The sequence below is a fragment of the Salvelinus fontinalis genome, chromosome 34 (genome assembly GCF_029448725.1).
Source record: "Salvelinus fontinalis isolate EN_2023a chromosome 34, ASM2944872v1, whole genome shotgun sequence".
Taxonomy (NCBI): Eukaryota; Metazoa; Chordata; class Actinopteri; order Salmoniformes; family Salmonidae; genus Salvelinus; species Salvelinus fontinalis.
This window is the reverse complement of record NC_074698.1, coordinates 38890309-38905368: the sequence shown is the minus strand read 5'-3', so window position 1 is coordinate 38905368 and position 15060 is coordinate 38890309. Positions and strand designations below refer to the sequence as shown.

The 15060-nt window shown below is 45.5% G+C and overlaps 1 protein-coding gene across 2 annotated transcripts in view; it reads right to left on the bottom strand.

The window, feature by feature from the left end:
• The window catches only part of LOC129833874 (arf-GAP with dual PH domain-containing protein 1-like), a 36987-nt gene extending 24968 nt beyond the window's left edge, over positions 1 to 12019 (bottom strand). The window contains exon 1 of one of the 2 annotated variants that reach the window (XM_055898719.1): positions 11948 to 12019. Coding sequence is in view for 1 of the 2 variants with exons in the window: in XM_055898717.1 (XP_055754692.1) it covers positions 11352 to 11442 (91 nt within the window). In the remaining variant the exon portion in view is untranslated. Of the gene's footprint in view, positions 1 to 11351; positions 11920 to 11947 lie in introns of those variants that run through there. The other variant, XM_055898717.1, reaches the window with a different exon arrangement.
• Positions 12020 to 15060: the final 3041 nt, after the last annotated feature.

Here is a 15060-nt window from a genome sequence, read left to right as displayed (position 1 = left end):
TGATTGTTTTCAATTAAAATGGTCAAAAGGAACCAAAATAGCTTCTTAACAAAGAGCAATTTCTCAAGCAAGAGTTTTGCTAGGACTGTCTGGGAGTGGTCTGAGTGGAGAGGGGAAAACTAACTGTTATTGGCAGAGGTTTAAAACTCTATTTCTTATTGGTCTAACTAATTGTGATGTCACCAGGGAGGCCAAAACTCCATCCCACCAAAACTTCCTGAAATTTCAGCCGGTCTTTTCAAACAGCTCTAACACGAAAAGGACATTATCATCATTTTAATTGAAGTATTATTCCAACCTCATAGTGTGTAAATATATATATAAAACACAGGAAAATGACTGCACTGGGCCTTATAGTTCTAGTTCTCATTGAGCCCAGTGATAATCTATGTCTGCTACTTCCTGTCTGCATCTACACTATCTTCATAGTAAATAAATAAGTACACACTGCTACAAGAAGAAGCATTTATTGGTTGAGAAGATAATATGTTGAAAGCTTGAGATTTGTTGAATAAATTGTTTCTGTCATACAGTGACAAAGAGAGTTTGTATAAAAAAGAGGGAGGACAGTCTCTGTGCAAACAAATTGAGCTAATGAGGTAAAGGATCCCCAGCTCATTTCCATAGTGGTGACGCATGGCTTCATAGTATCCACTGGTCATGAATCAGACCATTAGCACTCCCGTCAGAGTGTCTGGCTTAACGTCTGCTATTACGAGACTGTCCTCCTGTGGGGGCTGGTGTGGGGAGGGAAGGGAGGGTGGTTCTCCTATGTGTCTGATAATTGTGGGGGAAGGGGGGGGGGGGCAGAAGGCGTGACGGAGTCTATCAGACACCACGGAGTCTCACCTTGAGTCATCGTTATGGGGTAGCATTTCCCACAGACACTATATGTGGCTCAACGCTGCTCCTGACATAGACACCAGATACAAACAGTTTGGGAGGAATCCCTGAATATATTTACTGCAATACATACAGCCCCTATGGGTTCCTCTGGTGTAGCAACTGAACTTCAGCAGGCCTCTTATGCCTGCTACTGACAGAGGAGTATGAAGGGAACACATACCTTTCCTTTCTGGGATAAAAACATATTGATATGCCAAGGCAATTGTACAGCAATAGAAGTGTTTCTCGCTAGGACCAGATGTGAATCTATTGCTTCATACAGACAGTATTTGGTGACCTCAATCAACAAAACCTGCAACCTGCACCTTTACCACCATCAGTATTTCACTGCCTCCTCGACAGACAGACAGACAGACAGACAGACAGACAGACAGACAGAGACAAACAGACGGATGGACAGACAAAAGGACAGACGGACAGACAAACGGACAGACAAACGGACAGACAGACAGAGACAAACAGACGGATGGACAGACAAAAGGACAGACGGACAGACAAACGGACAGACAGAGACAAACAGACGGATGGACAGACAAACGGACAGACAAACGGACAGACAAACGGACAGACAGACAGAGACAAACAGACGGATGGACAGACAAAAGGACAGACGGACAGACAAACGGACAGACAAACGGACAGACAGACAGAGACAAACAGACGGATGGACAGACAAAAGGACAGACGGACAGACAAACGGACAGACAAACGGACAGACAAACGGACAGACAGACAGAGACAAACAGACGGATGGACAGACAAAAGGACAGACGGACAGACAAACGGACAGACAAACAGACAGACAAACGGACAGACAGACAGAGACAAACAGACGGATGGACAGACAAAAGGACAGACGGACAGACAAACGGACAGACAGACAGAGACAAACAGACGGATGGACAGACAAAAGGAGAGACGGACAGACAAACGGACAGACAAACGGACAGACAGACAGAGACAAACAGATGGATAGACAGACAAAAGGACAGACGGACAGACAAACGGACAGACAAACGGACAGACAGACAGAGACAAACAGACGGATGGACAGACAAAAGGACAGACAGACAGACAAACGGACAGACAAACGGACAGACAAACGGACAGACAGACAGAGACAAACAGACGGATGGACAGACAAAAGGACAGACGGACAGACAAACGGACAGACAAACGTACAGACAGACAGAGACAAACAGATGGATGGACAGACAAAAGGACAGACGGACAGACAAACGGACAGACAAACGGACAGACAGACAGAGACAAACAGACGGATGGTCAGACAAAAGGACAGACGGACAGACAGAGGGAATCTTTAGAGCCCTATGACCCCTGGAAAGCATACTGCTCTGCTGTAACAAGATATGCTATAACTTCCTGTAAGTATTTTTACTAAAAGCACTCTCATGTGGCTCAGTATGTTTGCATGAAATTTAGCTTTAATACAAGGGAGCCAAGAAAGAGTGATGTGAAGTACATTCTAGTGTCATTCTCGGCCTTTAGGGCCTATATTCTGTTTTACAGTCTGTCCCCAACATCAGCACATGTCGCAGTAAGTTCAACCTAAACTGGAAAAGGCAGAGCCTGTGGTCAAAATATGATGAAAGCAACAGAAGACTAGAAGAATGTGGTAAATGTAATTTCCTGCATGAGCTCTCTGGCTATGCCTAAGTACATTGTTTGTAGACTGTCTGTCTGATCAGCATTGTTGTGTGAGATGCTTTTATTCTGTTTTGGTTTCAGTGGCTGCTGTTTATGACGGGGCCATAGAAATAGAGCAAGTCGTTTTCTATGGAGGATGCAGTCATTGTATGTAACTCATGTAACTCAGCCAAACAGCACACCAGGGTATAACCATTAGAGACAGTGATATCCTTAAGTAGCCTGCCACTGCTATGTTGCACTTAGATATACATCTACCAATTAAAGGGATAGTGAGGGATATACAGTACATCTACAAATTAAAGGGATAGTGGGGGATATACAGTACATCTCTCAATTAAAGGGATAGTGAGGGATATACAGTACATCTCCCAATTAAAGGGATAGTGGGGGATATACAGTACATCTCCCAATTAAAGGGATAGTGGGGGATATACAGTACATCTACCAATTAAAGGGATAGTGGGGGATATACAGTACATCTCTCAATTAAAGGGATAGTGAGGGATATACAGTACATCTCCCAATTAAAGGGATAGTGGGGGATATACAGTACATCTCCCAATTAAAGGGATAGTGGGGGATATACAGTACATCTACCAATTAAAGGGATAGTGAGGGATATACAGTACATCTCCCAATTAAAGGGATAGTGGGGGATATACAGTACATCTCCCAATTAAAGGGATAGTGGGGGATATACAGTACATCTACCAATTAAAGGGATAGTGGGGGATATACAGTACATCTACCAATTAAAGGGATAGTGGGGGATATACAGTACATCTACCAATTACAGGGATAGTGGGTGATATACAGTACATCTACCAATTAAAGGGATAGTGGGGGATATACAGTACATCTCCCAATTAAAGGGATAGTGGGGGATATACAGTACATCTGTAACGGTCCTGACCTGTTTTATGTTGTTTTTGTATATTGTTTAGGTCAGGGCATGTGTTTTGGGTGGGCAGTCTATGTTATCTGTTTCTATGTTGGTTTTGGTTGCCTGGTATGGCTCTTAATTAGAGGCAGGTGTTTTGCGTTCTCCTCTAATTAAGAGTCATATTTAGGTAGGGTGTTCTCACTGTTTGTTTGTGGGTGATTGTCTCCTGTCTGTGTCGATGTTACACCATACGGGATTGTTTCGGTTTGTTCGTGCGTTTTTGTAGTAAGTACTTGTTCGTTCGTTCTGCGTGTGTTATGTCAGTTCGTCGTACTAAGTCTGTCTATTTTCGTTTTGTTATTTTGTTAGTTTATTCAAGTATAGTTTGTTTCGTTTTGTCTTATAAATAAAATTCATCATGTATTCACAACCCGCTGCGCCTTGGCTCGATCACTACTCCTCCTCTTCTTATGAAGAGAGAGAGGAACGCCGTTACAGAATCACCCACCATACCAGAGCCAAGCAGCGGAGTAAACGGAGTAAGGGACAGGAAAAGAAGGAGCAATGGACATGGGACGATATATTGGACGGAAAGGGTTGCTACACATGGGAGGAGATCCTGGCTGGTAGGGATCGCCTCCCATGGGAACAGCTGGAGGCACTGAGGAGAGCAGAGGCTACCGGAGAGAGGAACCGGAGCTATGAGGGAACGCGTCTGGCACGGAAGCCCAAAAAGCCCGTAAGCAACACCCAAAAATTTCTTGGGGGGGGGGGCTAAGAGGTAGTGGGCCAAGGGCAGGTAGGAGACCTGCGCCCACTTCCCAGGCTTACCGTGGAGAGCGGGAGTACGGGCAGGCGCCGTGTTAAGCAGTAGAGCGCACGGTGTCTCCTGTACGAGTGCATAGCCCAGTGCGGGTTATTCCACCTCCCCGCACTGGTAGGGCTAGATTGGGTATTGAGCCAGGTGTCATGAGGCCGGCTCAACGCGTCTGGTCTCCAGTGCGTCTCCTCGGGCCGGCATACATGGCACCGGCCTTACGCATGGTTTCCCCGGTTCGCCTACATAGGCCGGTGCGGGTTATTCCACCTCCCCGCACTGGTCGGGCGACCGGGAGCATTCAACCAGGTAAGGTTGGGCAGGCTCAATGCTCAAGAGTGCCAGTACGCCTCCACGGTCCGGTATTTCCGGCGCCACCTCCCCGCCCCAGCCTAGTACCTACAGTGCCTACACTACGCACTAGGCTACCAGTGCGTCTCCTGAGCCCAGTTCCTCCTCCACGCACTCTCTCTGTAGTGCGTGTATCCAGTTCGGTGCCTCCAGTTCCGGCACCACGCACAAAGCCTCCTGTGCGTCTCCAGAGCCCTGAACACACTGTATCTTCTCCCCCTACTAATCCTGATGTGCTTGTCCTCAGCCCGGTGTCACCAGTGCCGGTACCTCGCATCAGGTATAGAGTGGGCTTTGAGAATACAGTGTGCCCTGTCCCTGCTCCCCGCACTAGTAGGAAGGTGCTTATCCTTAGCCCGGTGCCTCCAGTTCCGGCACCACGCACCAGGTCTACAGTGCGCCGTATCCGGCCAGAGCCATCCATCTCCCCAGCGCCATCTGAGCCATCCGTCTCCCCAGCGCCATCTGAGCCATCCGTCTCCCCAGCGCCGTCTGAGCCATCCGTCTGCCATGAGCCTGCAAAGCCGCCCGTCTGCCATGAGCCTGCAAAGCCGCCCGTCTGCCATGAGCCTACAGAGCCGTCCGCCAGACAGGAGCCGCTAGAGCCGTCCGCCAGACAGGAGCCGCTAGAGCCGCCCGCCAGACAGGATCTGCCAGAGCCGCCAACCAGACAGGATCTGCCAGAGCCGCCAACCAGACAGGATCTGCCAGAGCCGCCAACCAGACAGGATCTGCCAGAGCCGCCAACCAGACAGGATCTGCCAGAGCCGCCAGCGAGCCATGAGCAGCCAGAGCCGTCAGAGAGCCATGAGCGTCGAGAGCCGTCAGCCCGCCATGAGCGTTGAGAGCCGTCAGCCCGCCATGAGCGTCGAGAGCCGTCAGCCCGCCATGAGCGTCGAGAGCCGTCAGCCCGCCATGAGCGTCGAGAGCCGTCAGCCTGCCATGAGCGTCGAGAGCCGTCAGCCTGCCATGAGCGTCGAGAGCCGTCAGCCTGCCATGAGCGTCGAGAGCCGTCAGCCTGCCATGAGCGTCGAGAGCCGTCAGCCTGCATAGACCTGCCAGAGTCCCTCAGCCAGGATCTGCCAGAGTATATCAGCCGGGACCTGCCCCTTGTCCCGGTGTTGCCCCTTGTCCCGGTGTTGCCCCTTGTCCCGGTGCTGCCCCTTGTCCCGGTGCTGCCCCTTATCCCGGTGCTGCCCCTTGTCCCGGTGCTGCCCCTTATCCCGGTGCTGGTCTTTATCCTGGTGCTGCCCCTTATCCTGGTGCTGCCCCTTGTCCCGGTGCTGCCCCTTGTCCCGGTGCTGCCCCTTGTCCCGGTGCTGCCCCTTGTCCCGGTGCTGCCCCTTGTCCCGGTGCTGCCCCTTGTCCCGGTGCTGCCCCTTGTCCCGGTGCTGCCCCTTCTCCTGGTGCTGGCCGTTTATTTAGGGGATGTGAGTTTTAGGGTGGTCATTGGGAGGGGAAGACAGAACCGGGGAGTGACTATGGTGGTGTGGGGACAGCGTCCAGAGCCGGAGCCACCACCGTGGTCAACTGCCCACCCAGACCCTCCCCTGGACGTTGTGCTGGTGCGCCCGGCGTTCGCACCTTGAGGGGGGGGTTCTGTAACGGTCCTGACCTGTTTTATGTTGTTTTTGTATATTGTTTAGGTCAGGGCATGTGTTTTGGGTGGGCAGTCTATGTTATCTGTTTTATGTTGGTTTTGGTTGCCTGGTATGGCTCTTAATTAGAGGCAGGTGTTTTGCGTTCTCCTCTAATTAAGAGTCATATTTAGGTAGGGTGTTCTCACTGTTTGTTTGTGGGTGATTGTCTCCTGTCTGTGTCGATGTTACACCATACGGGATTGTTTCGGTTTGTTCGTGCGTTTTTGTAGTAAGTACTTGTTCGTTCGTTCTGCGTGTGTTATGTCAGTTCGTCGTACTAAGTCTGTCTATTTTCGTTTTGTTATTTTGTTAGTTTATTCAAGTATAGTTTGTTTCGTTTTGTCTTATAAATAAAATTCATCATGTATTCACAACCCGCTGCGCCTTGGCTCGATCACTACTCCTCCTCTTCTTATAAAGAGAGAGAGGAACGCCGTTACAACATCTCCCAATTAAAGGGATAGTGGGGGATATACAGTACATCTCCCAATTAAAGGGATAGTGGGGGATATACAGTACATCTCCCAATTAAAGGGATAGTGGGGGATATACAGTACATCTCCCAATTAAAGGGATAGTGGGGGATATACAGTACATCTACCAATTAAAGGGATAGTGGGGGATATACAGTACATCTACCAATTAAAGGGATAGTGGGGGATATACAGTACATCTCCCAATTAAAGGGATAGTGGGGGATATACAGTACATCTCCCAATTAAAGGGATAGTGGGGGATATACAGTACATCTCCCAATTAAAGGGATAGTGGGGGATATACAGTACATCTACCAATTAAAGGGATAGTGGGGGATATACAGTACATCTACCAATTAAAGGGATAGTGGGGGATATACAGTACATCTACCAATTAAAGGGATAGTGGGGGATATACAGCACATCTCCCAATTAAAGGGATAGTGCGAGATGATCATAAACCTGCAAAAAAGACGAGTCACACAGTGAGTAGATTTATGTTTATGGTAAATTCCACAGAGAGAGGGAGGGTGGGGGATGGCAAGGATATTGAGAGATAGAAGAGGAACAACGGACAAGAGGAGAGGACAGAAAAGAGACAGGTGGGGAAAAGAAAAATGGAGAAGGCATTGAGTGAAATTGAGAGAAAGAGAGACAGATACGGAGAGAGACACAGAGAGGGAGAGAGAGACAGAGACACAGAGAGAGAGAGAGAGAGAGAGAGAGAGAGAGAGAAACCTTCAGGGTTGTGAGGTCTGGGGTCTGCTCACCAACCAAGAATTCACAAAATGGGACAAACACCAAATTCAGACTCTGCATGCAGAATGCTGCAAAAATATCCTCAGTGTACAATGTAAAACACCAAATAATGCATGCAGAGCCGATACCCACTAATGATCAAAATCCAGAAAAGAGACGTTAAATTCTACAACCACCTAAAAGGAAGTGATTCCCAAACCTTCCATAACAAAGCCATCACCTACAGAGAAATTAACCTGGAGGAGAGCCCCCTAAGCAAGCTGGTCCTGGGGCTCTGTTCACAAACACCAACAGACCCCACAGAGCCCCAGGACAGCAACACTATTAGACCCAACCAAATCATGAGAAAACAAAAAGAGAATTACTTGACACACAACTAGAATGCTATTTGGCTCTAAACAGAGAGTACTGACACAAAATTAAGGAAATCTTGGACTATGTACAGACTCAGTGAGCATCGCCTTGCTATTGAGGAAGGCCCCCAAAGGCAGACCTGGCTTTCAAGAGAAGACAGGCTATGTGCGCACTGCCCACAAAGTGAGGTAGAAATTGAGCTGCACTTCCTAACCTCCTGCCAATGTATGACCATATTAGAGACACATATTTCCCTCAGATTACACAGACCCACAAAGAATTTGAAAACAAATCCAATTTTTCTAAACTCCCATATCTATTGGGTGAAATACCACAGTGTGCCATCACAGCAGCAAGATTTGTGACCTGTTGCCACAAGAAAAGGACAACCAGTGAAGAACAAACACCACTGTAAATACAACCTATATTTACGTCTATTTATTTTCTCTTTTGCACTTTAACCATTTGCACATCATTACAACACTGTGTATAGACATAATATGACTGATATGATTTGAAATGTCTTTGTTGTTTTGGAACTTTTGTAAGTGTAATATTTACTGTTATTTTTTTATTGTTTATTTCACTTTTGTTTATTATCTATTTCACTTGCTTTGGCAATGGAAACATATGTTTCCCATGCCAATAAAGCCCTTAAATTGAAATTGAATTGATAGAGAGTGAGAATGAGTGAGAGAAAGAGAGAGAGAGAGAGAGAGAGACAGAGAGTGAGTGAGTGAGTGAGTGAGTGAGTGAGTGAGTGAGTGAGTGAGTGAGTGAGTGAGTGAGTGAGTGAGTGAATGACAGAGAGAGTGAGAGTAAGTGAAAGGCCATAAAGAGGGGCATTGTCTGTTAGACCAAACAACCTTCACATCTTCCTGTTATTAAATGATTTTTTGACTTATTCTCATTAGTATAAAACAACCCCATCCCCCCACAACCCTTGATTATTGTTGTTATTGATTGTCCTGTTTGTGACAATCTTGAAATATTATGTTTAATTATGTTTTTATTGATATTGTTAATTAATCATTTCCAAAGTGCTCTTTGGCAATATGTACATTGATATGTCATGCCAATAAAGAATACAACATTGAGAGAGAAAGAGAGAGAAAGTAGTGTGATGACAGAATCTACTTGGCATGGTTCCAAATTATATTGCACATTTACAGTTTACAATTATGAGTGTACAGTATGACATGGTTTATCTCAACCAACCATCTCTTCTCTCAATTACAGAAAGTAATGGCACAAACCCATACAATACACTCAGTACACCAGTCATGCTGTGAGATTCGAAAGACAGACAGACAGACAGACAGACAGACAGACAGACAGACAGACAGACAGACAGACAGACAGACAGACAGTTTGCTCATACTAACAGCTTTAACAAAATACACATAGGCTGTTTAGAGAGACATTTACTTAGACAACGATGGGTGACTGACACTTTAGCGTGTGTCCCAGAATTTCCAAATGAGAAGCTATCTGTTGTATCTTTTGTTTAAAATCTACTAAAGGAAACACTCACATCATCCCTGATCCCATCAACCCAAAAAGATGGAAGAATGAAATGACTAAAGAAGAGATACAACCCCAAGAGGCTGCACAGTCCCTATACTGACCAGATACTGCTACTAGCAGAGAAACATCTGAATGAATTCCACCTTGTAGATACTGTATTTCTTTCAGAAGCCAAGCAGAACAAGACGTAACTGTGAACTCTGTGACCTGGGCTCCAGAGATGAGCTCATAGCTGAGTCACCATGGGAACGTGTGGGTGTGCTCAGCACTCAGCCTTGAGTTATGCTCATTAGGGCATGTAACAAAAAAAATGCTTTACATTATGCAACGGAGCAAAATAAATTGAGCTTCTTATTGGACAATTCTAGGCAATCTGTCCGTTTCAGTCAGTTTTTCTTCCATTTGGTTCCTAATGAACACAACCCTGGAGTATCTATTGTCTCCATGCAGAGCAGACTGGCTCCACAGGCTAAACTGGCCCTCTGATTCACATCATTGATAGCACAGCACTCCTGATGAAATATTAGTGTCTCTTGGCATTGGCCTTATGAAAGAGCAGGTGGCATTTGCAGGATTTAAAAGATGACAGTGTTCTACTACGTTATGAGGCCCATGAAAAAAATTAAAAAAGCTCTTTACAGTTAAGTATGACATACTGTGTGTCTCGTCCTCTCATATCACTGACATCTTGTAAGAACGGGAAGCTATATTCCAAATTTGCTGATGTCTTATTTTGTCACCATGTTATCAAATCAAATTGTATTGGTCACATACACATGGTTAGCAGATGTTATTGCTAGTGTAGCGAAATGCTTGTGGGACTAGAAGCGAGGCAGCCATCTCAAACAAAACACATTGCAGATCCTCTTACATTCTTACAAGAAACACTTGATACGGAAGAAGGAAGCAGACAGACTTCCTGAGGAATCTAAATGATCCATAAGGAGAGTTAAATGATTTAATGATGGAATACAGTAGATGTTATGTTGACTGGACCCTCTTAAATCTTTTCAAAATCCATGCAGTTGCTATTCATTGCACATATGAATTACTACCCTGAAAATAAATAACACTATTTGACTTCGAGCCTTGACTCGTATAGCATAGTAACTGCTACAGTGGATGGAACCAGGGGATTAATATAGCATAGATCGAGGTTAATGGCAGGGCACGTCAACTTGAATGAGTCATAGCATTAAGAAATCATGAATAGTCTGTAACGTACTTCCTGGTCAGTGGACACAATAAGCTTATGAAGACTGTATTACAACCTACATTATGATTAGATGCAGGTCTCACTCTGTTGAGGTAGATAAAGTTATAGACTGGCATTGGTCAAATGGGCAGTGTGCCAGGGAGAGAGAGAGAGAGCCTGGGGAACTCACACAGGGAATTAGGCCTAAATCCCAAAATATGATGTTATTCTGTCAGTCAGCCTGTCTGTCTGTCTGCCTGTCACTCTCTCAAGGTTCCAGTCTCTTGCTCTCTCTCTCTGATACAAACATTTAAATGTTCACCAGATTTCACTCTATTGTTATGCAATGACACCAGTTTGACTTCACTAGAGTGTAAACAGACACATATAACTCTGATAACTGATAACTGCAAACAACTGAGCACTCCAGTAGCCTACTGTACTTGCATGTCAGCATCTCGGATTTACATACAGAATAATACGAAATCCTCTGAGACCAGGCTGTGCAGTGAACATGATCGCTAGACTCCATTCCCCCAAATCAAAACACATTTACACCCTCAAGACAGATAATTCCTATATTAACCTACCCGCAACTTGATGGTATATGGTCTGTGATTAAATAATCCATTATCTAATGCGAGAAGGTAGCGCTGCTTGCTTGGCGAAACGCAACGACCTTGTTCATAGCCTACCTGTCTGGAGGATCGCGCGCGCCACCTGACCTGACATACTTGAGACATTGATGCGACCATTGTAGCCTAGACTGTACCTGCAGCTCCGCAATCCACACAGCTCCCGTTCCCTGGTCTCTCCAACAGCTTTAACAAAATCTGTTTATTATTTTCTTGATCCGTAGCCATGTTGAGAATGTATTTTCTAATTAAATTAATTGATCGACTCCAAAACCTCGAAAGTGAAGGCTGAAGGCTGTTCGGGCGTAGTTAAATAATATCCACTGTACTTGTCACTCACTGGACACCGGGGGCAGTGATGTGATGAAAACACGATCACATCTGAAACATGGGAAATATTGTCCACGTCGCAATAATTATTATGAAAACATATATCCAACGAAATGTACAGCTGAATATTCCGTGTGAATTCCACCCTACTTTTACTCCCAGTTCCTGCTCTCTACACATCAGTGTTCTCTATATCTCTCTCTCTTTCTCGCTCGCTCTTTCTCAAAAGTGAGACCTCAAGCGTCAGTTCTTCAGTTCTTCTTCAGTTCTTGAAAACATTTTCCAAGGCACTCCCATTACAAATAATTTCCCTTCCTTTTTGCTTCATCTTAATCGATAACTTTATTGATTCTCTGTAGCTCAGGCTGGCTGAAATGTCATGTTGGCAAAAACGGGCATTTACCTGTTCTGGAATGTTTAGTCCGCTGAAAAGTGTAATGGAATTTGTGCAACCAACTGACTAAAATGTATATTCGGTAGAAAAAGACTAATCAGTAGGTGCCCATTCACATCACTTGGGGGTGAGTGGAGCATCAGTCACACACTGTAAGGATACTATATTATTTATGGCTCTGCTCCCTCCATCCTTTCCTTCAGATGAATAATCCTGAACACTAGAGGGCGGTAGAGCTGGATTTTGGCGTTTTATTCCCGCTCTCTTGACAACTCACCGGCATCCAGCAAATTTAGTGACGTCTCCATTTCAAGAGAATGTAGACCTATGTAGACCTAAACTTTAAACCAGCAATGAATCCACAGAACACTAAAATGGCAATATGAAGATGACTCTTTCTGGTCATCCTCAAGAGCTTTACTGCGCATCATTTTATTTATTTAGACTTTATTTAACCAGGAAACTACTGTAGGAACCTTGTTTGCAAGAGGTCACCAGGAAATAGTCAAAGTTGCATTGAATATTTGAAAAAAATTGTATTTTTGTTTGACGTTTGGATGTAAAGTGTTGCATTCAGAAGAATTAATACAAGTAGGCAGCAGGCCAACAATAAGATATTTTACCATTCGGCAAACAGTGTTACGAAACCACCTAGCTAGTCTACTGATTTTGCTACACTCCTTATGTCTATGGATCCTAGGCATAGCTAAATGGTCTGTAACCTGATTGAATATTGTGTGCATTTACATGAGAAGTCAGAGTATGCAGGCCGTGTTGTATGCATGTGCCTCCATGAAACAGCAACCTTACCTAGGTCCAGGTCCAGCTCCGTCTCCTTGGTCGGCCGGCCCAAGCAGATTATTGTGTGTTCAGTTGATGGTGACAAAAGTACAGTGGGGTCCAAAATGATGGGTTCCCTTGATAAAGATGAGTAAAAAAGACTGCATTAAATAAATAATACAAATACTGAGCTATATTGTACGCTCAATAAAATGGCAATGTTTTATTATTTTACACTAATACAATTGCTCAGAGAAAGAGATTATTTTAACAAGTAATTTAAAAAGAAGTTTCCAATCCATGTGCCAATGCCTTTTAGCAAACTCCAGGCGGTGCCATGGTCAGAGGACATGAAATTAGAGCTCTTAGGCCACGCACACCAAGAGTGGGTCTGGCCTTCAAAAGAACAACGCATATGCAGAAAATACTTCATCCCTACTGACTGCAAAGGGAAGCACAGCCACGAGCTGCCCAGTGACACGAGCTTACCAGATGAGCTAAATCACTTATATGCTCGCTTCGAGGCAAGCAACACTGAGGCATGCATGAGAGCATCAGCTGTTCCGGATGACTGTGTGATCACGCTCTCCGTAGCCAACGTGAGTAAGACCTTTAAACAGGTCAACATTCACAAGGCCGCTGGGCCAGACGGATTACCAGGACGTGTGCTCCGGGCATGTGCTGACCAACTGGCAGGTGTCTTCACTGACATTTTCAATATGTCCCTGATTGAGTCTGTAATACCAACATGTTTGAATCAGACCACCATAGACCCTGTGCCCAAAAACACTAAGGTAACTTGCCTAAATGACTACAGACCCGTAGCACTCTCGTCCGTAGCCATGAAGTGCTTTGGAAGGCTGGTAACGGCTCACATTAATACCATTATCCCAGAAACACTAGACCTACTCCAATTTGCATACAGCTAAAAACATATCCACAGATGATGCCATCTCTATTGCACTCCACACTGCCCTTTCCCACCTGGACAAAAGGAACACCTATGTGAGAATGTTATTCATTGACCACAGCTCAGCGTTCAACACCATAGTGCCCTCAAAGCTCATCACTAAGTTAAGGACCATGGGACTAAACACCTCCCTCTGCAACTGGATCCTGGACTTCCTGACGGGCCACCCCAGGTGGTGAGGGTAGGTAGCAACACATCTGCCACGCTGATCCTCAACACTGGAGCCCCTCAGGGGTGTGTACTTAGTCCCCTCAGGAAACTGAAAAGATTTGGCATGGGTCCTGAGATCCTCAAAAGGTTCTACAGCTTCAACATCGAAAGCATCCTGACAGGTTGCATCACTGCCTGGTACGGCAACTGCTCGCCTCCGACCGCAAAGCACTACAGAGGGTAGTGAGTACGGCCCAGTACATCACTAGGGCTAAGCTGCCTGCCATCCAGGACCTCTACACCAGGCGGTGTCAGAGGAAGGTCCTAAAAGTTGTCAAAGACCCCAGCCACCCCAGTCATAGACTGTTCTCTCTGCTACCGCAGGAGGTACCAGAGTGCCAAGTCTAGGACCAAAAGGCTTCTCAACAGCTTTTACCCCCAAGCCATAAGAATCCTGAACGGGTAATCAAATGGCTACCCGGACTATTTGCATTGGGTCCCGCCACCCTCCCAACCCCCCTACCCTTCTTTTACGCTGCTGCTACTCTCTGTTTATCATCTATGCATAGTCACTTTAACTATACATTCATGTACATATTACCTCAATTAGCCCGACTAACCGGTGCCCCCACACATTGGCTACCCGGACTATTTGCATTGTGTCCAGCCACTCGCCACCCCCCAACCCCTCTTTTATGCTGCTGCTGCTCTCGGTTTATCATCTATGCATAGTCACTTAAACTATACCTACATGTACATATTATCTCAATTAGCCCGACTAACCAGCGCCCCCGCACATTGACTCTGTACCGGTACCACCTGTATATAGCCTCGCTACTGTTATTTTCACTGTCATTTTACTGTTTTTTTATTTCTTTACTTGTCTATTGTTTTCCTAATACCTCTTTTTTACTTAAAAATTGCACTGTTGGTTAGGGCTTGTAAGTAAGCATTTCACTGTAAGGTCTACTACACCTGTTGTATTCGGTGCACGTGACAAATACACTTTGATTTGATTTGATTTGAAATAAGGTGGTGGATCTTTGATGTTATGGGGCTATTTTGCTTCCACTGATCCTGGGGCCCTTGTTAAGATCAATGGCATCATGAACTTTACCAAGTACCAGGACATTTACAAATACCTGGTTGCCTCTGCCAGGAAGCTGAAACTTGGCCACAATATTGCCTTGCTGGATCTTCCAGCAAGACAATAACCCCAAGC